Source organism: Microtus pennsylvanicus, chromosome 1 (genome assembly GCF_037038515.1).
Source record: "Microtus pennsylvanicus isolate mMicPen1 chromosome 1, mMicPen1.hap1, whole genome shotgun sequence".
Taxonomy (NCBI): domain Eukaryota; kingdom Metazoa; phylum Chordata; class Mammalia; order Rodentia; family Cricetidae; genus Microtus; species Microtus pennsylvanicus.
This window is the reverse complement of record NC_134579.1, coordinates 112,545,555-112,572,110: the sequence shown is the minus strand read 5'-3', so window position 1 is coordinate 112,572,110 and position 26,556 is coordinate 112,545,555. Positions and strand designations below refer to the sequence as shown.

Below are 26,556 nucleotides of genomic sequence, written 5' to 3'. Positions count from 1 at the left end.
TGCCAGGTGCTGACAGCATTGCAGGGAGTTTACCAAGGGGCAGCTGGAATGCTGGTGGAGGATGTTTGATGCTGATTTTTCTTGCATTTGAAAGTGTCCATCTACACGTACTTTTCTATTAAATGAACCTTGTTTTGCAATGGGTTTTGGTGTGTGGATGCATTTGTGTGGGTGCACCTCAATCTTGTTTATTCCTCAGGTTCTTGCCTTATTTGTTCTTGAGATAAGGTCTTACTATTGTGGAGCTTGCTGACTCGCCAAAGCCCGAGGATCCCCATCTCCATCTCCCGAGGGCTGGGGTCACAAATCTGCACCATCACACTTAGTTTTTTTTTAAGTTTTTATTTCTGTGTATGTATGTATGAGCCTGTCTGGATATGTGTGCACCACACGTGAGGTGTCGGGGTCCCTGGAGTTACAGCCAATTGTGAGCCACCATGTGGGTGCTGTAATCGGCAGCAGCATCTTTTTAGCCTTGGTTTTTGCATCTCGATCTTCTTTTTGAGAATTTTGGACACAGCACACGCCAGTGCAAGTTTTAAGGCAAGTGCATTCTCTCTTCCTTCCTGTTAAGCCACTGGAGAGGGGTTCTACCCGTTTCTGCTCAGTACATGCCCTTTGCTGGCCAGAGCGTAGAAGGCTGAGGCTGCTGAGTCAACTGTTCAGTTCCTGCCCAGCCTCCAGACTCCTCCTCTCCCAGGCCTTTGTGTGGCTTGGGGAAGAATGGTACTGTGAGGCTGGCCTGGCCAGCTGGGGATAGGGAGGCAGTGTGGAGCCTGGGCAGGACAGAACGCAGCTTCTGCCAGAAATGCAGGAGCACCAACATCTCAGCAACAGCTCAAGGCAGCAAGTATTCCCACCCCCACCCGTGAGTCCTCCCCTCCCACCTCTTCCACAGTCCCTCGATGCTTCAAAACGACAGAGGAGAAGAAGGGTGGGTTTAGAAAAAAACATTTGTTGGATCCTGAACACTTGGGTGAAACTAACAAAAAATTATGAACACACACTCAGGTTGGGGTGACATGAGGGGTGAGGGTCATCTTGCTTACAGCTGCTTGGCAAAGGGTCTGTGGGAAGGTAGGAGTTCCAGGAAGAAGCAGAAGCTACTGCTCTGCTCTCATAGGCTGCCCTGGATATTGGGAGGGGGTGGGTCCTTATTTTGCTTTGACTTCAAGCGGTTCTGATTCCGAGTGTGGCATGTGATGCAGCCGTGGCCTGGTCCTTGTTAGGAAGTGTGCCGAGATCTCATGGCGTGGGGCTAGAAGCAAGCTATAGGCATGCAGGCGTTGGCCACAGTGCCAGTAAATATCTTCAGTGGAGACACCATTGTGTCACTATGGGGCCAGAAGCCAGGCTGCGACGGTAGGAAACATTTGGCATGAGTGGGATGAGGAAGGTGTGGGCGAGGTTCCCCGTGGCGCTCACAGTGCATGGATGGCTGCGGTGGTGGCCGCAGGCTTCACACAGTTCGGTCCGTCCCTGAGTGCTTCCGTACCACCTTCCCTGTGTTCACTTGGTCCACAGCCCTCGTCTCTCCCTCAGGCTGGGGCTGTGGTGGACTGGCATGATGGATGCGATGAGCCACCCCGACATGGGTCTTGTGTGGCTTGTCTCGGGCTGGACTATGTTGCCCACTGGCGCCACGGTCTGAGGCGATGGGAGGTATGACAAGAGGCCGCTCTTTGAGCTGGACCTCAGCAGACTCCCGAGCCAGCAGGAACGGGGTGGGATCTGGCATTGCATCCACCGGCTCCCGCAGAAGGAGTTTGCGGCTCTCAGCTCCAAACCTGTAGACTTCCTCAAACTCAGGGTGCAGTGGTGCTGACAGGCTCTTCTTCATGCGGCGACGAGGTGTCTCAGGCAGCTTGTCCTTGGGGGGTGTGGGCTTGTAGCTGGCCAGTGCAGGGCTGCCAGCTGGGCTGGCGTCAGAGGTGCCGCTGGAGCTCAATAGTTTCTTCTTGGCTGCATGTAGCTGAGAGGTGAGGTAGGCCACGGTGCTGGCGCGCTGCTCTAACTCCCCTGAGAGCATGCTCAGCTTGTGGCTCTTCACCTTCAGCTCCTCCAGGTACTTCTTCTCTCTCTCACGGACCGTGTTCTCCAGCACAGCGATGGCAGCATTCTTCTGCTCCAGTTCTTGCAATAACTTGCGGTTTTCTTCCTCCTTGGCCTCCAGCTGAGCCTCCAGCTCTTCACAGCGCCTCTTCAGTTCTGTCGTTCTGGAAGAGCCATCTCCTGCAGGAAAAAGTCAGGTGCCAGGTCAGAGCCTAGTAGAGGAGGCAAATTCTCATGGCCTGTGTGGAGGGCCCTGGCAAGGAGCCCTATGGAGGTGGGGTGCAGGATGGCCTGCAGGCCCTGTTCCCACTAAAGGCGAATCAGGGGGTCTCTGAGGCCCCTCCCAGCTCTTAGTTCCCTGGCTTACTGCGCAAAAGAACGTCTCCAGAATCTGAAGGTGCTGAAGTTAAAACAGCTTGAGCGTCAGCTGGAGTCAGCGTCTCTGGAGTGCCAGCTCTACAAGTGAAGGGTGTCAGACATGTCCCTCAGGCCTAGACCCTGCTCTTCAGCCACTTTAATCTTCCAGTTGCCCCAATCTAGCACTTGCTTTCTGCTCCCTTTCTGCTAGCTGGCAGCCTGCTCTCTTCTCTGCTCCATCTGGCCCTACTTCCCACTGGTATCACCACCTCCCAGGCCTCGTTCAATCCACTCTGCTCCCCTCTTTCTCCCTTGACTAACAATGACTCCTCACGACCTAACAAGCTGCTAGTCTGACAGTCCATCTGTTCCATGCCTTCTGCACCCACATGAACTCTGAGCTGCCTGTCTCCTTGTTTCTTCTGTGTTATGATCACTACAGCTGATTCAACTCCAGATCTGTGCATCCAAAATGTGTAGATAGCCCTGCCATGCCTTTGGGTGCTGGGAGCATACTGTACTCCCTATGCCAGTAGCTTCAGGTAGACTCTGAATTACTACAAGTCCTGTGGACGAGTATACACTGCAAACTCACTGCAGGTGAATACAGACGTGTGTGTGTGTGTGTATAGAGAGAGAGACTAAGTCAGTAAATGGTAGCTTTAGAAATAATGCCATATTATCTATGAGTCTTATGTTTTTAGACATAACCAAAACAATGCAAAAACCCCTACAGCACTAGGTTCTCAAGTGCATTGAGAGCCCCAGCACAGTAATCGGGCTTGACATCCATTGCTCTTCCTCCAAACACCTGCAGGTGGGCCCTTCCTTCTCAGCCCTACCTATAAGCATGGTAGGTCTTTAACCTCAGGCCTTTGACTGCATCCCAGCCAGACAAAACTTCTGGGATCTGTGTCATTAGAGACCTGGGACATTAGAGTAGACTCTCTGGTGCTGATGAAGGACACAGTCCTTGACAGCCACAGGTTCAGGGTATTTCAGACATTGTCAGAGGTATATAGCCCTAGTCCCAGCACAACAAGAAATCCAGTGCTCCTCAGTAAGGTGCTTGTTTTGGCCTCTTATTCCTAAGAGGCCTAGGCAAACACTGTCCTTCCCTATAAATGACCTAGCTACCCAAATATCTGCTCTCAAGTGCAGATCTGAGAGGTGCTTCTGGAAGGTACTGGTACCCCTGGTTCTCTACACACCCTCTCTAGAGACTTCTGACTTTCCTTGTCTAGTCCACAGTCAGGTGTATACCACCTGCTCTTCCCCACTGAGCTGTACTGCCTGAGTCTGCTTGTGTCATCCTAGGCATCATGGCCTTCAGGGGAGAGAATCAGGATTCTTTCTGATCCGCCTTCTGAGCTTGTGTTTGATGTGCACTAAATGGAACACTAGTTTCACCCCAGAGGATGGGGCATGTCCCCACAAAATCCAGCCACCCAGAGGCTTTTCAAATTGTCCCCTCTGCTGAAGTAGAGTCATACACCTTTGGCAAAAGCCATAATGCTGCTGAGGGTGTCCTAAAGGAGGGTGAAGGGGCTTGAGACAGAGGCTTGAGAGCTGTTGCAGACTAATAGAGCAAAAGGGAGAGGTGTGAAGACACCCTGGCTCCCTCAGCATGGACAGTTCCTTCTCAAGCCTGTCATGGTGGGGGTGTGGGAAAGAACAACCACAACAAATTGCAACTCTGTCCTGAGTTGTTGCCTGAGCTCCAGGCAGAGGACTTGGTTGTCTTTGCTTTATGGAGAGATTTTGATGGAGGCTCGTGCTCCAAGGCCTACGAAGTCTGACAGGGCCTTCTGCATCCACTCAGATAAAACCATGAGAGGAGTGCTTAGGAAGGAGATAGGGCAGAGTAACAAAAACTCAGTGATGTTACCTGAGGTCTCAACAAAGACTGGACTCAAGGGCAAACTACCCTTGTAGAGCTTAGGGAAAAGGTCTCCCCCAGGAACACGTTCGATGCCCTTCAGTCCGGGCCCTGTGCTAAGGAACAAGTCATTCTCACAGACTTAGAGCTCCTAGAAGACCCCGTCTCTGTCAGTTCTTTAGCCACCACTGGTTTGCTATACCTTTGGGGGGCCCTGACGATTCTCGCTAGGGAAGCAGATCTAGACTGCAGTCCAGAGAAAGATGGTCCCGACGTCTGGGCCATGAACTGAAGCCCACTGCCCCCACCCCGCTACTATGGATCACTCTGGCTTTGAGCCAGGGCTTGGTTAAGCTCTGGAGACTAGGGGAGGAGAGCATCCTGCTTAGTTCTCACTTTTCCTCCTTTCTGGCAAGTCACATTGAAGTTTATATCTGGATTACAGAAGGATATACATTCATGGTTAAAAAAAAGAAAGAAAATTCTTTTTTTTTTTTTTTTTTGGTTTTTCGAGACAGGGTTTCTCTGTAGCTTTGGTGCCTGTCCCGGAACTAGTTCTTGTAGACCAGGCTGGCCTCAAACTCCCAGAGATCCGCCTGCCTCTGCCTCCCAAGTGCTGGGATTAAAGGCGTGCGCCACCACCGCCCGGCCGAAAAGAAAATTCTTAAAAGTATATAATAGATGTATGTATCTATGGGAAGCAAAAACAGGCACTCATCACTCCAGCCCACAGGTGTCTCAGCTCAGGGAAACCACTCTCACTGCAAAGGGATCCTACGCATATGACCAGTGGGAATACATTACAAAGAAAACAAGATGCACCCACATGTGGGATGAGCTCTTACCTGTCAGTTCAAAACTTTTGAGGGTCAATTCATATGTTAGATCTAGAAAGGAAACATGACACACAGATTATCATGGTGTATTTCACATCAGAAAACATCAGATTCCAGTGAGAGAGTTTTGCCCTGTAGAAGCAGGGTTGGCAGCTCCAAGAACCAATGTAAGAAACACTATCAGGGCTGCAAAAGGACTTGTCTCTCAAGAGTTCCCTTCCTCATCTTCCCCGAATACACCCCAACAGCACAAAGTGAGTGAGCAGCTGCCCCGTGTGCTATAGACTATGCTGTGGCCAAGTGCCGTAGGCACCTGCAGTTCTAGGACAAGGCAAGCAGCTGAGTGTTGTGTGGTGGTTAAGACTTGCAGGGGTGTGGGCAACAAAGGATGACATGCGTGCACATATGAGCATGGGGAGTGGCTCTGCTTCTGTAGCCATCAGCCTGTCCTCACCTGTGCAGTGCTGTTGCAGCCGCCGGATCTCAGCATGCAGCCCCTTGAGTGTGCTGGCGTGCTCCCGCTGGAGGAAGAGAAGGTTCTTCTGTGCACTATGCAGCTGGTTCTCCAGGTTTGTGGCTGCCATGCTGACATCCAGGTGACCTGTAGGAAACACAAAACTCTGGTCACTGTCCCCAGCATGAGAGCTGAGAGAGGGTGGGGCTCCAGGTACATGTCATGGAAAGATGTGGGGAGCAGGTGAGGTCCTGGGATCCAGAGCCCTCTTCTGATTGTTGAGGTGCAGGCCCTTAAGCCACTTCTCTATGGGAACCAGCTAAGAGCACAGATGGCACCCAGTATACAACTCCAGGCTGCTTCCATTCCAGGAGAGGAAGAGGTTTGGAAGGTAGACTCAAGAGTCAGTAGGTATGGAGCAGGGTTTACTCAAATTCAGGTCCCACCTTTCTATTGTCTTGTCTTGTGTGACTGACAAGAAGTACCCCCAAAAGAGTCCTTAACTAGGAAGAAATAATGCCCCACAGAAAACTTGGGAGCCAGACATCCCTATTGCCCTGACTGGCCTGTTCCATCTTCCTCTCACTTGGTCTACAGAGGTGGATTGCCTCTGTCCCTTGCACTCCACACAGTAGCTGGGGAGGTGGGGTGTTTTAGGGTCCCACTACTCTGCCCAGTCTGAGTCTGTTGCTGCCACTTTCTTTGGCTCTCTCTGGAGATCCAGTGCACTGCCAGCAGTGCAGCTCCCTTCCGAGCTTATCGGTGCCCTCCAATGGCAGAACAGCCTTCCGCACCCTCCTCTCTCTGCCTCCCCAGGACCCCCAAGGTCTCAGCCTAAGCTCTGCTGTTTTCCAAGCCCAACTCAGATGAGGCTACGTGTCTCATATCCCTGGCCACTGTCCTAGGGAACTGTCAGAGTGGGTTTATGGGCATGTCTCTTGCCTTTATCCTTGAACATCCTGTAGGCTTGTCCCTGCCTCAACCTAAGTCCAGTCCAGTGCCTGCACCCAGGAGGCCATGGTAAACACCAATGGTCACCTACAAGTACCAAGGCCCATGTTGGCAGGGGCTTCCTCCTCAGGTCTGTAACTCACAGGCATGTATGTCCAGAGAAACTATGTACTTTAATAGCCTAAACTTAAGACATCTCATGTAGCTTTGAGAGAATAACATGTCTACACAGGCATTCAGATACTTGCTTTTATAATCTACACTGGGCCCCTCAGTGACCACCTTGCCCCAATCCCTGGGTGGTACATTACATTTATTTGAAATCCATTCAGTATGAACTGTCCTATTTGTATTGCCTTAGGGAATCAGTGCTTGAACCTAACTCTGGACTCAAGAATTCACTGTGATCTTGCTACTGCAGCTATTATCCTAGGACAAAACACCTGGGGAGGCTTGCTGGGTCCTGAACATATGAATGTACTCTGATTAGGACAAGGACTTTCAGCCCTGTGGTAGTCATGACTGTCTAGGTCCCCTTATGTCCCTCCTCTGGGATGCCCTAATTGGTTCCAAAGAGGAGATCTGCTTATGCAAGTCTACAGGACAAGGCATGTGCACGTGGGACTGAATCGTGTTGAGATGGCTAAGTGACTTTCTCACCATTTGGGCAGGATGGTGGTGCTACAAAATCCATGGGGGAAAGAGCTGCACAGGCTAAGTCAATGATGCTATTTTTCTCCTGAGCTACTGATATCATACCATCATTACAGATGGTATGCAGGGCTTGGAGCTGGTCCCCAAGCAACTTGAAGAGCCATACATATGTAAAAGGTACACTGTCAGGTCTGGAATTGGTTGGTGTGATGGATGGAGTCAACTGTAGGTTTTCTGCAGATGGCTACCAGGCATCCTGCTAATACTTCAGTTCTGTGTGGTAAGGGCACCATCCTGCTCATGGCTCTGAACTGTGGTCTTTGCCCCAGGGTGATTCAGCTGTTTCTGTGCCTTGCTGAGAGACACCAGCAATTTCACAGCTCCTTGCAGGCTAGAAACTAGACACCAGTTCCCTTCTGTTGGAAACTCTGCCCCCAGGTGCAGGTAAGGTTCTAAGTCACTCTCATTACCAGGGCCTGTGGCCCCACCACAGCGGACACACACAGACCTGTAGTCTTTCTCTGCAGACAGCTCAAGCAGTGGGAACAGGTGTCCTTTAACAGGACTTGCTTGACTGACTGGAAGGGTGAGGCACTCTGACATTCTTGCTGAGTTACTTCCCTGGTACCACAGAACATCATCAGTTCACATCATACTCTCTGCATGCAGCAGACCCATCAGGGAAGTCACTCTTCTGAAGAGGGCTATAGAGGCCCAGCTGCAATAGCTCCCAGGGAACTGCGCCACCATTTCTGGGGTAACTCAACACTAATGAAGGCCTTGGTGGTTAAGGGCCCTGCCTGCAACCATTCTTGCCATTATTAAGACAAATGGCCTGTCAATAGCCAAGCCCAATTCCCATCCTGACTCCCAGGTGCTGGCTGCCTCCTAGCTCCGGGGCATTAAGATCTTCCTCACGAAGCATTTCTGCACCAGCACTCTATCGTCTGCTCTGGCAGTCCTCTTTGCAGAACAGAGGGATGCTCTCACTGAAACAGGTAAATCAAGAAATGTGCCTAAACCAGGCCGTTCCCCTCAGCCTTAGGGTCTGCAGCAGTAACATTCAAGGCTGGGCAGATGTAACTTCACACAAGAAAGTAAATGCTTCCCATAGTATACACATTTAACCTCTGACAAATAAAGCAAACCTGATGCAACTCAGCTAAAGAGGGCAGTTCTGCAAGGTGCCATCCCTGTTCTAAGCAGAAATAGCTTTCCACCCTCTGGGCTTTTTGTTCATTTTCCAGATAATCACAAATCAGCCCTGTTTTTAAGACAAGAAGGTGGGCAAAGGCCCAGGCTTTTAGACCTTACCAACACCTTTGCAAATCAAGACTGCTTCAGAAAAACTAAAAGGAATCCCACCCTCAGTATGTATGTCCCCATGCCCTGGATACCAGCAGGAATGGTCAAGGGCCAGATTCACACTCACCCCCTGTCCCAGAGCCAGGCTGACAGAGCCTCTCAGGACTGACTCAGCACAAGGTGTCCTGGGTCAAAAGTAATGTTCTGCTCAGTCATGAGCTGACAGACACCATTTGGGTATGTCTATGAGGGGAGATGCACAGCCAGGTCCAGATATTCCCCTTTCCAAAATATATCCTTTTACAGCACCCCTCTGTATACACACTCATCTGGTCTACATTTTCCCGGCAAGCATCTGATGCTCTGGTCAAGCTGCATCTCCCCAGCCTTGTCCTCGCAGGTCCCCAGTATACTCTTGTGCTCATCATCCCAGTATCCTTTGCCCCTCTATTATCTGCAACATCCTGCAATACAGGGCCTTTGCACACCCTGTTCTCTTCTGAGCATCCCCACCTTCTACCCTCTTTCCCCCTCCCCCAAGAACTCATGCATTATGTATGCATGTCAGATAATTTTATCCTGCTCCACCACAGAGCTAAGGAGAAGCCTGTGCCCATTACCTCACATTAATCAAAAAGCACTGCAGCGGCATTGATCTGAACATGACCTCATCCCATAAAGTCTTGACAGCCTGAGAAGATATTTTAAAGCAGCTACATTTAGCAGATGAAGAGAAATGAGTATCTCTGGGGGAGGGGTCTCATTTAAACACGGGCTCTGGGCTATCCAAAGCAGCGTAATTCACAAAGCCATGGAGGTAACAATTTCAGAATATGAGAACAGTGCCTAATGTGACTGAATGATGGAGGAGGGTCATCTGTCTAAGTGTTACTCTCATTGGTTAATAAAGAAACTGCCTTGGCTTTTTGATAGGGCAGGATTTAGATAGGTGGAGTAGAGAGAACAGAATGCTAGGAGAAAGAAATCATAGTTGGCCAGACGTGATGGAGCCAGCCACCAGGTCAGACATGCTGAATCTTTCCCGGTAAGACACCACCTCGTGGTGCTACACAGATTATTAGAAATGAGTTAATCAAGATGTGAGATTAGCCAATAAGAGGCTAGAACTAATGGGCCAGGCAGTGCTTGAGTGAATACAATTTGTGTGTTGTTATTTCGGGTGTTAAGCTAGCCGTGTGGGATGAAAAGCAGGCCTGCTCGCCTCATCACTACAACTGAAGATTGGTTATAGCAAGCTATTCTTGAGTCTACTCATCAATTAGTTAATTCATCTGCTGTGGGTTCTCTCTCCATGAAGGATGGATGGACACACTGTCTCCCCTACTTTTTCAAAGAACCTGTCCTTATGGGCACTATACAGCATCTCAATGTTGGGACTTAAGGACTACTGGCACATTTTGTTCTGGTCTTGGGACTCTCCCACTTCCTTAATTATTGAGAATATGAGTATACAAATTTCAAATGAGTTCATAAACTTCTGTCCCCAGTTTGTATCTGTTTCACCAGGTTTCCACTTGGCTGACAAACACATCCATAACAACCTGCTCCAATGACTATGAGTGATGAACTTGCTGAATCCTGATGTGGACCAGTCCATACTATGTAAATGCTGTTTTTTCAGCTTGTCAATGAACTAGATTCTTCTAAGTTCCCTCATTGCCTTTGATTAACATGCTAGCCTTTCAGGGCCCTGAGAAAATGTCCTAAGGTCAGCAGGAAGTAATTACAGAAATGAATATGTTGTCCCTGTTCCCCTGCCTGGAATATTAGATAAAAAGAGAATATCTCTGTCAGTCATCACAGGGAATTTGGTCATTGATACCTTGAATAAATGATAATTCTATCTAGGTGCCATTAAACTAACAATGCTAAAATCCTAATATCAGCCTCCGGAACAAACTCATCTCAAGGATATGAGAAGATGTACTATGCAGGGGCAAGGAATTTTGAAAGAGCACATGGGAGTCTTAAGACTCTATTAAAAATATAATAAAGGGCTGGAGAGATGGCTCAGAGGTTAAGAGCACTGACTGCTCTTCCAGAGATCCTGAGTTCAATTCCCAGCAACCACATGGTGGCTCACAGCCATCTGTAGTGAGATCTGGTGCCCTCTTCTGGCCAGCAAACATACAGACAGACAGAACACTGCATATATAATAAATAAATAAATATTTAAAAATATATATAATAAAAAAATGGGCAGCTGGGGTTATACCCACAGTCATCATATATGTATTTTATTTTAAAAATGTAAATGGGATGTCTATGAGCAATCTTCCGTGAATAGATTTTGGCATGAAAGCACCACCACATAATTTGCTCAAGTCTATGGAAAGATCCATTTACTGGTTTATAAAGGAGTCCCAACACTGTTTTGGTATAGGGAGAAGGCATGTTTGTGTTTTTTCATAGGATGAAATTGAAGCTCAATTATATAGTGTGAGGAACAGAAAGATGCTGATCCTGATGTTGCTGATGATAATCCAGAAAAGCCAGAGTGAAACCAATTAGGCCTATGTTCCTGATCCACCCATTTTACATCCTGCTGTTTGGGAGTAAAACGAGACTGTAGTCACAGTCAACGATATACATCTGGATCGACCTGCCACACAAGAGTTCCCAATTGCTCAAAATTTTTCTTATGTTGGGTATGGTAAAGGAATTCCTGTATATTTTGCAAAGAATATTGCTTTGGAAGTATGTCTTGGAGTATTTCCAAAATTAATTACGGGACATAATAAACAATGTACTTATTTTACAAAGTGATTGCTTCCTTAAGGTCATTGGGTAAATGATACTTCACCCCTTCAAAGATTTCCTCCATACACGAAGGAACCGAGAGGGCCTAATAGAACTTTGTAGTGGAGATGAAGTATTGGCATTATTCCATTCAAGTACAACATCACAGTGATATCACAGTACATTCTTGACTGGTCTGGAAATCAAGAAGATCATTTGACTACAGCAGAATCTTGGGACCAACAACTGCCAGCTGGAATTTGGTATTCCAGTACAAAATTTCCACAGACTTTAGAAACTTGCTGCTGCCATGGGAAAAGTGGCAGGACAATCCAGTTCTTCAAAACCTGTTTGCCCCCTAAAACTGTTTTGGCTTGTGTCAAAATGCCTTATGTTCTTTTGGTGGGAGATAAAAATCTTTATGAATGGTATTGTGTCAACGTATCATGCCCTGATTGTATTTTGACTAACTGTATTTCTCACGTGGATGTTCATACCTGTGAACTGGTGTTAAAATAACCTTCTTTTGCAATGTGCCAGTACAAATAATTGAAGAAATTAAGAAAGCTTTAAGTAGACAGAAACGTGCTGCTGGATTAGTTGCAGCAGGAGTTTCTGCTCCTGTTGTTATGCTGACTACTGCAGTGGCTTCAGTGGCTTTGTCCCAGTCTATTCAAATGCAGGATTTGTTAATCATCTAAGAATGTTTCTAGGACACTGGAGACACAAGAAGACATAGATGTAAAAATGGGACAGAAGAAATTGAATGCCTTGTATTATGTGGTACAATCCTTAGGGGATGAACTCCAAAGCTTAAAAACCAGAGTCCAGCTGAAATGTCATGCTAACTATGAGTGGACTTGTGTTACATCTTTTGTGTATAATAAAAGTGTTATCAGTTGGGAAAGAGTTAAAGCACATCTTAAGGGAATTTGGCATGATTCTAATGAGTCCTTAGAGTTGGCTAAATTACATCAAGAGAATTTTGGAATTAAAAAATGCGAAAATGGATTTGATGCATCAAAAGCAGTTAAAGATATTTTGGAACAATTTAAAAAGACTGTTCCACCATGTCAGCATTTACTTCACTTCTTAGCAGTACTGCAGTTGTTGGAGCTTGTGTTCTTTTGGGCATAATTTGTTTACCTATAGTTTTCAAGCTTATTATGAACTCACTGTGGAAAGTGTGCTCGGAGCTTCATGGAGTAAAACTCTGCACACTTCCCTAAAAACTTGACACCAGAGATTTGCAGTTAGAGATGGGTGAGTTTGCTTTGCCTCTTTTCGACCTAAGATAGGAGATGGATCTCTAAGGTCTATTTTCCTATGACAGATAAGACGAGGGTGAAGTAAGGAATCCCCAAGGCAGACACAGTCTTCTGAGGGACTCTGAGAGGTTTTAAAATATAATAAAAAGGGGGTAATGTGTGGGAGCCCGTGTGTGACTCAGTTTCCATCTGGAGTCATTTCTGACTTAAAGAAGTCATTTGAGTTCAAGCTTGCCTGCTCTGCTTTTTCCTATAACCTTGAGGGCTGTGAGAGACTTCTGATTTAGCCCGTGAGAAAAGAACACTCTATCTAGTAGAGTATATACTGCTGACGACAAACCTCAGGAATATCAAGATAGAAAGTAAGGCTGCTTCTGGGCAGCAAGCACATGTTGGAGAGGAGGCTGCTCACTCAAGGACAGGAATGGTCTTGTGGTTAGATACTGACCGGCCATCTGTGCTGTGCTTTGTTCTGCTTTTGTATATAAGCAAGTTCTGAAATAAACTCGGGGCTGTTTGGCTGTTTCGACATGACCAGACAGACCTCCTAATTCTATCCTGTCTTCTGTTTCTTCTGACTTTTCTTTGGCCTCGAGGATCCAGGAACCCTAGCTGAACTTGTTGGAGCGGGCTCCTATAAGGAATTTATATACTGCTCTGGTGACTGCCATCAGGAAAAATATTGGCCAGGGAGGAAGGTACGCTACATATTTCAAGGTGGATGTATGGGCTCAGAGGACACCAGGGAAAAAAGCCTCCAACTACTTGGCCAGCAACCTGTCTCTCCACATGAAAAAACTCAGGTCCAGAGAATATCTGCAGAGCACAGTGGAACCAAAAAGGACAAGGTAGACAAACTTGAGAGGGATGGGGCTGGATCTCGGGTGCGAGTGAAGTCATTTAGCTGGAACCTGATCTTCGTGACAGCCCACTCAGTGCTAAGTGCACCAGGCTCTGGTGCCTGGCATACAGTAAGTGCTCAGTATCAGTGACCTACTGCTATGTAAATATGGATTCATAGCTCTACATATTTACCTCTAAGCTGTTTATTTGTTCATACTAGATATTTCCTGAGAACGAGCTAGCAAATTCTAGTTGCTTCCAAAGAAGACAACATAAAGTACCTGGGTCATCTGTAAAAGCACTTCTTTAGTTGCCTTCCCACTCCATCTTCACTGGAGAGAGGTCATCCAGGGAAGCCAATAAAATGAACAGGTAGAGTCCAGAGACAGTAAAACTTTACATCTTCCTCTGAACTAATCTATAGTTCTCTCAATGGCTAAAAATGGCCTGAGGCTAAGTAGTGGCCCTTCCCTGGACCTGCGTTAATATGCACCCTGGAGGGAGGCTGTTGAAATGGCTCAGCAGTTAAAAGTGCTTACTGCCAAGTCTGACAACCTGAGTTTGATGCCTGGGACCCATAGGTGGAAAACTGACCCTACAGTCTGCTGACCTTTGATGTGGTAAGGTCATATGTCAATCTGTTGATTTCATTGGTTAATAAAGAAACTACCTTGGCCCATTTGATAGGCCAGCCCTTAGATGGGTGGAGTAAACAGAACAAAATGCTGGGAAGAAGGCAAGTGAGCTCAGATGCCATGCCTCTCCTCTCCAGGCAGTCGCCATAGCTCTCCTCTCCAAGATGGATACAGGTTAAGAATATTCCTGGTAAGACACCACCTCATGGTGCTACACAGATTACTAAATATGGGTTAAGCAAGATATGAGAGTTAGCCAAAAAGAGGCTAGATATAATGGGCCAGGCAGTGCTTAAATAAATACAATTTATGTATTGCTATTTCGGGGCATAAGCTAGCCAGGTGGCCGGGAGCAGGGCGACAGGAACGCAGCCCACAGCTCCTTCTACAGACCTTCACATGCATATGCCATGTTATGTGTGCATACATGGCACAATGCACACATACATACCACAATCTTAAAAATGCACCTTCATCATGTATGAAGACAACAGACACAATTCTGAATTCACAGTAACCTAAATGAATGAACCGCTATAAGCTGTAACATTCTGTTCCTGCTTGCAGAGGCATTTAGGAAATTCAGTGAGCGAGTCATCTGAAAACCCCCCCAAAGAGCTAGGGTTGCAAGAAAAAAAGCTAGGCTGCATCAGCTCCCAGAAAGGCAAGCATTTGATAAGACTCCAGAAATATCTTGTTAAAGAAGAACAAAACTATAGCACTAAATATTAAAATTAGAAGTGCAATTAATTTTTTAAGGAGACAGAAGGTAATCTTAAAGAATCAGGGTGTTTTGGCCTAGAGAGATGGCTCAGGAGTTAAAAGCACTTGTCTTGTAGAGGACCAGGGTTCAGTTCCTGACACCCACATGGCAGCTCGTAATTCCAGTTCCATGGGAATACAATGCCCTCTTCTGACTGCCTCTGGCACCAGGCAGATACACGATACAATGCCATAAATACAGGCAAAGCACTCATACATGTGAAATTAACCTAAACAAAAGAATTGAGATAGCTTTTTAAAAAATTTTTCACATGTATGAATGTTTTACCTCATGTATATATGTGTACCATGCATGTGCCTGGTGTCCTCAGAAGTCAGCTTTGGATGCCCTGAAACTGGATTTTTGAATGGTTGTGAGTTATCTTGAAGTTCTGGAAATCAAACCTGGGTCATCTGCAAAAGCAATAAGGGCTCCATCTAAACTGCTGAGCATCTCTCCAGCCCATGCTTTTTTTTTGTTTTAAACCAAATAGAAACAAGTGTGGCTAGAGCTCAGCACAGGAGTCCTGAGTTTGAACTGCAGTCCTCTGTTACCCAAAGAGTAATCATGCTGCCTGTGTGGGGCCAAAAGACTTTCAGCTACAAGATTAAACATAATGGTTGTGGTGAAGAAGGGGGAGCTGGTGGGCTGACCAAGCCTGCAACTACCCAGGCCCAGAACCAGGGTTATGAGTTGGCCCACCCCAACATCTATTTCATTTATGATCTGCTGGAGCATGTGAAGGGGCAGGTCCTGTAGACCCAAAGCTGCAGGATCTTCACAACACGAGGCAACAACAGGATTTCCAAGAGGAGTCCCACAGAGGGCTCAGTATCAAAAGTGTAGCAGAAACCAGAGGCTTCGAACCAGGCCAATGACTCTCTACAATGAACACTTACACGTAAAGAATATGGATAAAAGGCTTACTGCATGACTCGGTATGTCACACGATAGCTTCCACAATGAGATTTTTTTTCTTTTGTCTTCTTAAATTTTATTTTATTTTTGGAAGGGAGGTTGCAAGGGCATAAATGAATGGGACTGAGACACATGATATGAAGGACACAAAGAATAAATAAAAAGTAAATTTAAAAAAAAAGCAGAATGGCTGGTGTATTGCATCAGAGCAAAAAAAAAACCAACCTGACTCTGGTGTCAACCAAAACTGAAAACTTTATGTAGAAATGTCTTATGGGTACTCTACTCCCTAACCACACAGAAGCCATTTTCTTTAACAGATGTTTCTAAAAGCCAACAGGAGAAAGAAACCAAACAAACACCTTTTGCACAATGACTACCACACAAAGGATTCTAAGTGCTTGGCAGGGAGGACTCAGGGAGCACAAAACAGCACTGTGTGAAGACGAACAGTTAACAGCATGTGCTTGTGATGGGTTAAGCTGAAAAGCTCATGTTGTAAGCTATATCAGCAATTTCACATTTTGCATAAGTCATGACAAAATGTCCAAGGATATACATAAGAGTTATTAAAACATTACTTTCTAGGTGGTGGGTTATGAGTGATTTTTCACTTCTTAAAAATTCTAGGCTGGAGAGATGGCTTGGAAGTTAAGAGCATTGGCTGCTCTTTCAAAGTATCCTTGTTCAATTCCTAATACTCACATGGTGACTCAAAACTGTCTGTAATTCTAGTGACTGGGGACCCAACACCTTCAGCTGGCCTACATGGACACTGCCCACTTGTGGTGCACAGACATTCCTGCAATCAAAACACGCGTATACATAAAATCAAAGTAAATGAACTTTTTAAATTTCATTTTAGTGCTACCCAAAGATCACTTTATAGTCAGAAGAAATGATCTCATGCTCTCTCCTGAAAAAGGCAACCAATGAACACCACTAAGGAGGAGGCAGTGTGTTTCCTAACATCATGTCAGGGGATCCTGGATGACTAGAGCTGTCATTACTTTGCCGAAGTACACCAGAGTACATTGGAGGCAAGTTTTACAACAGCAACAATTTAGTGCCCCCAAGACAGGCAGAGAATGACAAGAGCCCCTGAGTGCATCCTCTATCCACACAGACTATCTTCCTGTATCTTGATGACATTATCCATCATAAAACATAAGCCCATCAACAATTCTCCAGCCACTGGCATCCATTTCCTTCAGAAAGAGTGCACAGCCTGATGTTAGGGCTGTAAAGATGTGATCAGAAGCTGGCAATTAGGCATGGAAACATGATACACAGCCTGTCTGGGAAGCCTGTGGTCACTGGAGGCCTGCATGATGGATTTATTCCCATGTCCCTCTTACTCCAATTAGTTCACACTTTCAGAGTTGCTATTTAAAACCACACCAGGCACCCATGCTCAGATAAGGGATGAGTCCCTCCGTGTGCAAGGTCTCCTCAAGAAAACAGGTCTGGAATGCAGGAGGCTGATGTATCTCTAAATGGGCTGTGTAGGCCAGAAGAGGTCAATGACCAAGCTCTCCATCACAGGGTACCTGCTGGAGTCTGGGCTTTGTGGAACTAGTACTTGAAGCAGATTTTACCCTAGGAGGTAAGAGCCTCAGACTCCAGAGGAATCAACCCAGCACTTACAATTCCACAGAGAATATTCTAGATACAAATGGTGGCTGGGACAGCAGGGGCCAAGGGCATGTAGGACAGTGACCCTGCCTAGGCCCTTTGGTTACTTCTGTATCTTCTCTCTTCAGGCAGCACTCAGGGTAACTACTCTTTGGAGTAATCCATCAGGGTGAGCAGTACTAGCAGAAAACTAACTCATTCATGGCTTTGCAGAAATATCACCTGTGAGCTTCTCAAGCTGCCCAGGCATCAGGATCACCCTGAGCCAACAAGGGAAGAATCTCTATAGACAGGGTACAGACAGTTCCACCTATGAAACTTTCAATGAACAAGGGTCCAAGGACTTCTTGAGTCTCAGAAGTCACCCTGATAGCTAGGAGCTTAACATCATCATTGAATCTGTTTAAAAATTATTCCCACAGTGTTCTATTGTACTGCCTAGACTATCCTTAAACTTGGCACATAACCCAGGCTGACCTCAAACCTACCATCCTCCTGCCTTGGCTTTCTGGGTACTGAGATCACAGGCGTGTGCTACCACACCTTGCTTAAATTTATCTTGACATTTACAAAGCCTATAGCACTAGCTGGATCAGTCCTTTTGATTGTGCACTTAGCAATCAAGCCGGTATGCTCCTAAAGCATCCAATGTTAACTTCTTTCCATGCCTACAATCACTTGGTAAGGGAAGATAACAATCTGTAATTATAACCCCCTGAAGTGGAAGTACTAAGCGCAGGAGGCAGAGAAAAGGAGCCCAGGGAGGTGCCCTTTAGTGCACCTGTCACCTTCTCCAGGCAGAGAAGATCCCTGGAGGGTAGGGGGTGGGGCCTCAATTGTCACAGCATTCCTGGCACTTTGTATGATACCAGGTGGCACCACTTAACTGCTGCCTGGAAGGACAAAGCTTCCCTTCTGGAAAGGCTGGGGCTGAGCTGAGGCCTGGAGGATGGGCAGACCTAGGAAGGAGGAAGCGACTCTGGGGAGGGAAACATGAATGAAGCTTTACAAAAGCATGACTACAAACTATTTGACTTTGGAGAGGTGTGGAAACAAGGTGGGATAGACAGGCGACTGCCAGATTTACACCACCGTATTAAGAACTGCTCAAAGGCTGGAGAGACAGCTTAGCAAGTAAGAGCATTGGCTGTTCTTGCAGAGGACTAGGGATTCAACTCCTAGCATTCACATGGCAGCTAAGGAATATAACCCCAGTTATATATCAGACACCTTCTTCTGGCTCCTGTGACACCAGGCACACACATGGTTCACAGACACAAATGGAGGCAAAACACTCATATACAAAGCATAATTTAAAAAATTGTACATATAAGTTGAGGTCAAGGTAGAAACCAAGAGGGGAGGGCTATACAATACAGGTACAGTTCCCAGTTCAGAATTCAGACTGGCCAGGATAAAGCAGGGCACAGGAGAGGAGAGGCACAGTGGTCCAGGTCTCTTAGCTCTGGGAGGAAGTTGTAACAAAGGCTTATAAGGTCAGGTGCTATCTTCAGCTCGCTGAACACTCTTACCCAATCTGTATCTCAGCAAGTAAAAAGCTGCAATTGTAAGGTAGCAGGGCTGGGATTCATTCTGAACCACTGACTCCCAAGTCCACATTCCTGACATATTGTACTGTTTTGCCCCCATGGAAATGTCCACCAGCACAAACACATAGCCAGCACTCACTGCAGTGATAATACACTATTAGTACTTCTTCCAAAGCACCCTTCCCCTTGCCCTACTGCACAGCTCAAGTTGAGACTGGCTCATATACAGACTTTTTCCTTAGTGTTAATAGTCTAACAGCTTGGTTTTGAGGATGCGGCCACTCACGGGAAGACAGCACTTTAGAACAAGAGGTGTTTGCCCTACAGATGCAGAAAAGCAGACTCTGTACTGGGTTAGGAACTTAGAGCCTGCTTGTGAGCTGGTACAGAACTCTGTGAAAATGTGCTGCTGTTGTTTTCCACTAAGTATTTTAAACATTCAGGCTTTAGATTCAATATAATTCTGTACAATGCATCCTAGAAATCCTAATAATTTGCTTTTCTGACAGGCTGTCTTACATGACAATACATTGTCTTCCAGTACAGTGCAAGGTGACCTCTCTCGATGACACAGGTTGTGGTTTGCTGGCTAGCTGGAGGAGGGGCTCAGGCTTGCTCTTTATAAATATCAGGCCATGGCTGCTGACTCCTTCCTCGTTCAGACCATGACTTAGATGATGTATAGTACTAGGGCAGTGGGGAGTAGATAGGACAGCATGTAAGAATGTGCGACATGGTGGAAGGCGGAGGTACCTGCTAACAGCTGACTTGCTTATGTAGTCTTATCCCTGCCAGTCTCTACTGGAGTGAGCTACTACTATTCTGCCTAGACAGTTTGCACAGCCATTGTTTCTTTGTGGATGTACAGCAGCTGGAAATGATCAGGATTAAAGAACATGAAGAATGTGATCTCTGGTGCACTAAAGGGCTTGACCAGGAACTGTGGAAGAGCTGCAGCTCTCAGAGACATCTGTAGCCATTTGGGTAGGGAGCTACGTACAGCCAGGAAGCCCCACAGCAAAGAGTTACCCAGTACCCAATATGAACTGCAGGATCCCAGGTGATGCAGCTCTGCCCTGAGGTGAGGCTTTCTCTTCTTGTGATTTGACACTTCTGCTCTTCTTGAGTTTCAATGGCATGTGTGGGTATACAGAGCTCAAAGGAGGGACAATACCTGGCCAGGCAAGGCCTTCTTCTTATTGTAGAGAGCTACTGGCCTTGGAGAAAAAGGCATCCAATAACAAGCCATCAGAATAAGCCCATGTAAGCTTGTTTTGAATTTTCCACCCCTGGTGAGGCAAGTGCACAGAGGGCTTGTTCAACCTGCCCCCATGCTGGGCCAACTCAGGCACCGCCTTGCTCTCCTGGGCCCACATATAAACTTCATATTGCTTGTGACTATGAGTGTTCCTCTCAGTCCTTGGCAGAAAGATTTTGGTGTTCTTGTCTAAATACTAAGATAACCAAGAAATGGAACCCTGCAAACAAGGCAAATCCAGTATTATGGTTTGTAGTGATATTTCATTTCTATTTTAATAAAGAAAGCTTGCCTGAAGTTCAGAGAGTAAAACAGTTGCACTGATTAGCCCTCCAGACCAGGCAGTGGTGACACACACCTTTAATCCAGTTGCCACACTAGTTTGCCATAGAAACCATTCGGTAGTGGTGCACATCTTTAATCCCAGCCCTAGAGAAGAATATAAGACAGGAGGAGACAACTCTCACACACAGTCTCATCCTTAGATTGCTAGAGGCAGGATCGCCATTTCAGACTGAGGTCAAGGTAAGAGCCAGTGGCTGGCTGTTTTGCCTTTCTGACCTCCAGGTTGAACCCCAATTTCTGTCACTGGGTTATTATTACTCGTGCTACAGAGATTATATATGTTTCTAGAGAAATTCTGTGGGCATTCTCTGAAGTCTATACAGAGCTGACACAGGTCAACTCCAGAGCATACTGTTGAAAGACTTTAGCATTAATTCATATATAGAGAACCTGTTTTTAAGGAGACTGCTAATTACATGAACCTTAAAAAGACTAAAGTGTCTCAAGATGTTGAGATTGTGACAGGACACTTCTATTCCATGTAAAAATACTTCAGGATGGAAGAAACAAAATAACAGGTTCTGTGGTCACCAGGACACCCCGAGTACAGTGCCATGATTTAAACTTTGCAATTTGCACACATATAATGGAGAAGTTAAGGAAATCAGTGCTGAGTCAATCAATTAAAATTGTTTCCTACTTGGAAAACAGCTCTTGCTCTAATGCTAAAACAACTACTCAGGTACAAAGTTCTAGTTCAAAATTAAATGTAAAGATCCAGAGGTTGGAGAGATGGTTCGGTTAAGAGAACTGGCTGCTCTTCCAGAAGACCCAAGTTCAGTTCCCAGCACCCACATGGTGGCTCACAACTACCTATAACTTAAGGTCTGAGGATCCCATGACCTCTTCTGGCCACCATAGGTAAGAGGAATACATATGGTGTACAGCCATATATTCAGGCAAAATACCCATACAGTTTAAAAACCCTTTAACAAAATAAAACAACAATAAAATGCCTGGCCCAATGGCACAGGCTGTAATCTTGGGAGGGCGTGGCAGGAGAATTAGAAATTTGAAGATTTCCTGGGCTACAGAGTGTTCCAGGCTGGTCTGGACAACTCAGACTATCTCCAAAAAATAACAAACAAATGAATAAACAAATGAGCTGAGGATGTAGCTCAGTGGTTCAACACTTGCCCAGCACAGCTCAGGCTGTGTTCAAGACCAAGCACAGCAAAACAAAAATCACCAAAAACCCCAACTCCCCAAGTACTTGTATGAAGCACAGGAGTGGAGGCATTCCAATGTAACATGGGAGATGACACCAGAGATGAGATAACATCCTTGAGGCTCTTAAATACATTCTTTGTTGCATGGTCTAAGAGCTTCCCTTTGTGGTGGCAATATAAAGTTTTGCAGTTCATTTTATAAGGCACCTTTTCTTTTAACTTTTCCACATTTGCTTATTGTCACAGCATATGAATAGAGATCTAAGGACAACCTGTTCTCTCCTTCCACCATTTGGGTTCTGGGGATGGAACTCAGGTTGCCAGCCTTGGCAGCAAGCACCTTTACCAACTCAGCCATCTTGCCAGCCCAGTGTAGCATCTTTCTTTAGTCTTAGTGCCAGGAACTAGGGTCACCATTTGAAATAGGCAAACGACCAAACATTAATATGACCTTTGCATAGCTCAGAGTCTACATGTAAGGGAGGCTGGACATCCCAGCACATAGTAAATCACAAGAAAGAATTCTCTCACAAAGGCTAAGTATCTACCCTATCCTTTCAGAGTAGGGACACAGTCTCTCCATAAGCCTTTAAAAAAATCTTGGACATCACAGAGGATGGCAACTGTAAAGTTATTCTACTGGCTGAAAAGTATGTTCAGGTGTCATGTTTCTCTGCCAATGTTGAAATATCAATAATTACATGATTTTTAATGTAAACTTTGCTTTCTAAAATCCTTAATTCCTTACAGACTAGTGAATACTAGAATGATTAGGGAACAATATTTATTTACCTAAAGAATTACAAAGAAATTAAAATTCAACCTTTCACCCATCTGTCTTTATGGGTAACAGCTGGACAGTTCTAAACACTTGTTTTTTGGTGTGTGTGTGTGTGTGTGTGTGTGTGTGTGTGTGTGTGTGTGTGTTTTTCAAGACAGGGTTTCTCTGTGTAGCTTTGGAGCCTGTCCTGGAAATAGCTCTATCGACCAGGTTGGCCTCAAACTCACAGAGATCCACCTGCCTCTGCCTCCCGAGTGCTAGGATTAAAGGTGTGCGCCACCACCAACCATCCAGCTTTAACATTTGCTTTTTAAGAACAATGATGGTTAAATCAATGTATTATGGGCACCTGATACATTCAGTACACTTAAACACTGCATAATGGTAGATATTCTCTGTCCAGAAGACCAAACACTCTCACACTGACAGTGGAGCACTGAGATGCTGATGGGGGCCCCTTGCTCAAACCACTTATGAGTCTCACACTATCTTCCATCAGGCCTGTTTTATGAACCTTATTGCTTGGGGAATAACACTGTCAAGGCAGTCTTGAGCTCCATGTTGTACCTGTCCCAACCTAGGTACATGTAGGAACAGGGCCTCTGAGACTGCCAGAGAGTCTTTGCAGCCAGGTAGCCTTTGGTATTTCAAACAGGCCCTTGGAAGTGACAAAGGATTGTTTTCTGTATCCCCTGCCTGGATGCAAAAAGAGAAGTTATAGAGAGAGTTGGACAGAGGCAGGTCCTCTGGGCCTCCCAGCTTACTAACAGTGCTGTATGAGTCACTCTGCTCATATGGCTGGCCCTGTGTGAAGCCACTGGGAAATGACAGTAGCTCATGGTGGGGGCCATTTATAAACATGTTCTGATCAGGTCACTTGAACAGGAGTGGAAATCATATGGTGTCTAGTCATTCCACTCATCCAGCAGATAGCTGCCTATAAAGGCTGACATGTGACTGTCAAAAACACGTAAAATATTTTATTCCTCGATCTAACATAATGTGTGTTGACTTAGAAGCACAAATATGGCAGGTATACAACTTTGTGTTCCACCCTGTGTTCACTGTCTCCCAAGACCGGACTGGGGAATAATAGTTTAAAGTGGAATATGTGCAGTTCCCCGGCAGCATTTTGCAGAGACAGGACTAGGGAATCTGGATGCCCCATCTTGGGACTGCATATGAGAACTCAACAATTAAAAATCTAGAACTAGCTGGGCAGTGGTGGCGCACACCTTTAATCCCAGTACTAAGGAGGCAGTGGCAGGCGGATCTCTGTGAGTTCGAGACCAGCCTGGTCTACGAGAGCTAGTTCCAGGATAGGCACCAAAGCTACACAGAGAAACCCTGTCTCAAAAAAACTAACAAATAAAATAAAAATCTAGAACTTTTGCCAGGTGTGGTAGCACATGGCTTTAATCCCAGGACTCAGAAGGCAAAGGCAGACAGAAAACAAAAAACAAACAAAAATCTAGAACTGTCACCTAAATGGCTGGGTAGCTGTGAGACTTCTAACCACTCCCTTCAGTTACAGGCACGATATGTGAGATAATCTTGTTTATCATCAGAAGCCATGCTGAAGGCATTGATGAACATCCTGTGAGAAGCCCATGTGGCCAGGGGCAGTCAAACAATAGTCCAAGTCCTCAGTACACAGCTCTGGTACACAGTGTAATGTGTGGAGCCCCAAAAGCCATTGGGCAAAGTTCATCATGATGTTCTAGGGCAAGACACAAGAGCATCCCAGAAGACCACTCCTACCTGTCTGGCTTTGGTGTTCTTTTCACTGGACCCCAATACCATAGCTTTGATACCAAGATAAGCTATCAAAAACTGCCTCAACCACTTACTTTACATTTATGTACTTGGGTATGTGTATATGCACACATACTCTGACAGGTATGAGGAAGACAGAGGGTGATGTGGGGGGAGCTGGACCTCTTATATGGGATGTAGGGATCCAAATCAGGCCATCAGGCTTGGCAGCAAGTGCCTGAGCTCAGTTTCTGTAAAGTACTGCTGGGGTACTGCAAAGTCACCTCGCCAGCCCTTGACTACTTTCTTCCTGGGAAGTATGCTTACTTAAAGACCTATTGCCAGGTGCAGGATACACATCCTTCCTCCCTGGCCAAAGGACCACCTCTCCTTACCCAGAGCAATAGGCAGGTCCACAAACTGAGAGTTTGCTGCTCTCAGCTTCTGGAGGTTTCTGGTCTGGTCACAGGCATTCAATCAAAAAAACAAAACAAAACAAAAAACAGATGACACACTATGAAAAAGACTGATATCCCTTGAAAAAGACAGCTAGTACTGGTGACCTCTGCTGTATTCTTGTCTACAAGGACATAAAACTAACTGCAGCTTTCCTTATCCTCCCCATCAAAGTACAAATGTGGATTTGTTACCATGTCACTAGTGAAAGATAACCCCTGTGCCTTTTGCTTAGGGTGATGTATGTGATAGCTAGAGAGACAACAGTTCAAATAAGCTTCTTTGATATCAGAGTACAGAATGAGCATAACTTCCTACTTCATCCATCACTAGAAATTAGGTTAGAAACCATTAGCAATCCCAGGGTAATCATCCACAACAGGACAAAATTTTCTCTTGTGAAGCCAGTGTTTTATGCACCTCCACCCCCACCCTGGCTACCACACACATACACATTAAAGGTAGCCCTTTTCAGTGTAATTCTTCACTTCTGGGTAAAATGTGCAAGCTTAAGATCGCAAGGACCACAATAGTCCTGGGAATTGCAATGTGTAGTAGCAGACATACCTTAAGCAACATCAATATGAAAATGGACTTCCAGGCTCATAAACACTAATTGCACAACAAATGAGAAGGCAACAGCCACTTTCCACCAGGAAAGACTCCCGTGACAACGGATCTCAGGCAGAGCCCATATGGTGGCTCACAAAGTATCCAACAGAGTTTAACTCCATTGACCTGGCGACTATCCTGCTGCACTTCAGATCTTTGCGCTCCAGGAACCTGCTTGGTTCTCTGGCCACAGTCTAGAGTGCTAACCCCAATCAGTACACACACCTGGGAGTTTGGTCATTCTAAAGGTGACAACATTATTCCCACTGTCAATCAGTTCATCAAGATTGACACAGCACAGACAGGGCACATCTTTTACTGTCTTCAATTACAAAGCCCCTACTCTGTCTGGCTTTATGTCAACGTGACACAAGCTAGAGTGGTCAGAGAGGAGGGAGCCTTAATTGAGGAAGTGCCTCCTTTAAATCTGGGCTGTAGACAAGCCTGAAGGGCACTGTCTTAATTAGTGACGGACATTGGAGGGCCCAGCCTATTGTAGGTGGGGCCACCTGAGCTGTTAGTCCTGGGTTCTATAAGTAAGTAGGCTGAGCAAGCTAGTAAGCAACACTCTTCCATGGCTTCTGCATCAGCTCTTGCCTCTGAGTTCCTGCTCTGCTTGAGTTCCTATCATTGCTTCGGATTATGAACTGTGAGTGAAATAAACCCTGTCCTCCCAAAGCTGCTCTTGGTCCTGGTGTCTCATCACAGCAACAGTCACCCTAAGTCAGTACTTTTCACCCTCTTCGATTCACAGTAGCTCTACTTTTTTGTTTTGTTTTACTCTGGATATATTTAGAAATCATCCAGAAAACACTGAGTACAACACTTTAGGTAGGTATGACTCGACTGTTTTGTTATGAAACAAGTCATACTTGAGTAATGAAATAAAAGACACTAAACTGCAGAGCAAGCACAAGAGTCAACTCTTCACCATCTGTAGTGTACGACTTGCTGACTCTGAGAACAAATGGCACCACTTCATTTGTAGCAAGAATGACTTCTTCCTTCTTAGAGAAGACAATTCTCTTGATCAGGTGGTTAGTACAAAAAAAAAAAGCCAGAGGAAGAGTATATAACACACTAATATGGAAGCACTTTATTATCTCCAAGGTCCCAAAACAATGCAAAGGAGGGTTTGAGTCACCTCTGGCACCAAGCAGGTAACACAGACACAATCTTCCCAGGATTCAAGTAGGTGTCTAGGGATGTCAACATGCACACAGCTGTAGAAGCCAACAGCAGAACATTCAAGAACAAACCCCCACAGAGCTAAGAGGAAAACATAGAAGTCCTGGAATCCAGTAGCCACTGGAATCCTGG

At 45.8% G+C, this 26,556-nt stretch overlaps 1 protein-coding gene across 1 annotated transcript in view; it reads right to left on the bottom strand.

Moving 5' to 3' along the window:
• Positions 1 to 326: 326 nt before the first annotated feature.
• The window catches only part of Ccdc92 (coiled-coil domain containing 92), a 28,579-nt gene continuing 2,349 nt past the window's right edge, over positions 327 to 26,556 (bottom strand). Inside the window, exons 2-4 of the mRNA XM_075978602.1 lie at positions 5,579 to 5,725; positions 5,134 to 5,175; positions 327 to 2,232 (exon numbers count right to left, since the gene is read on the bottom strand). Of these exons, the coding sequence (XP_075834717.1) occupies positions 1,460 to 2,232; positions 5,134 to 5,175; positions 5,579 to 5,708 (945 nt within the window). The 5' untranslated portion in view covers positions 5,709 to 5,725 and the 3' untranslated portion in view covers positions 327 to 1,459. The remainder of the gene's footprint in view (positions 2,233 to 5,133; positions 5,176 to 5,578; positions 5,726 to 26,556) is intronic.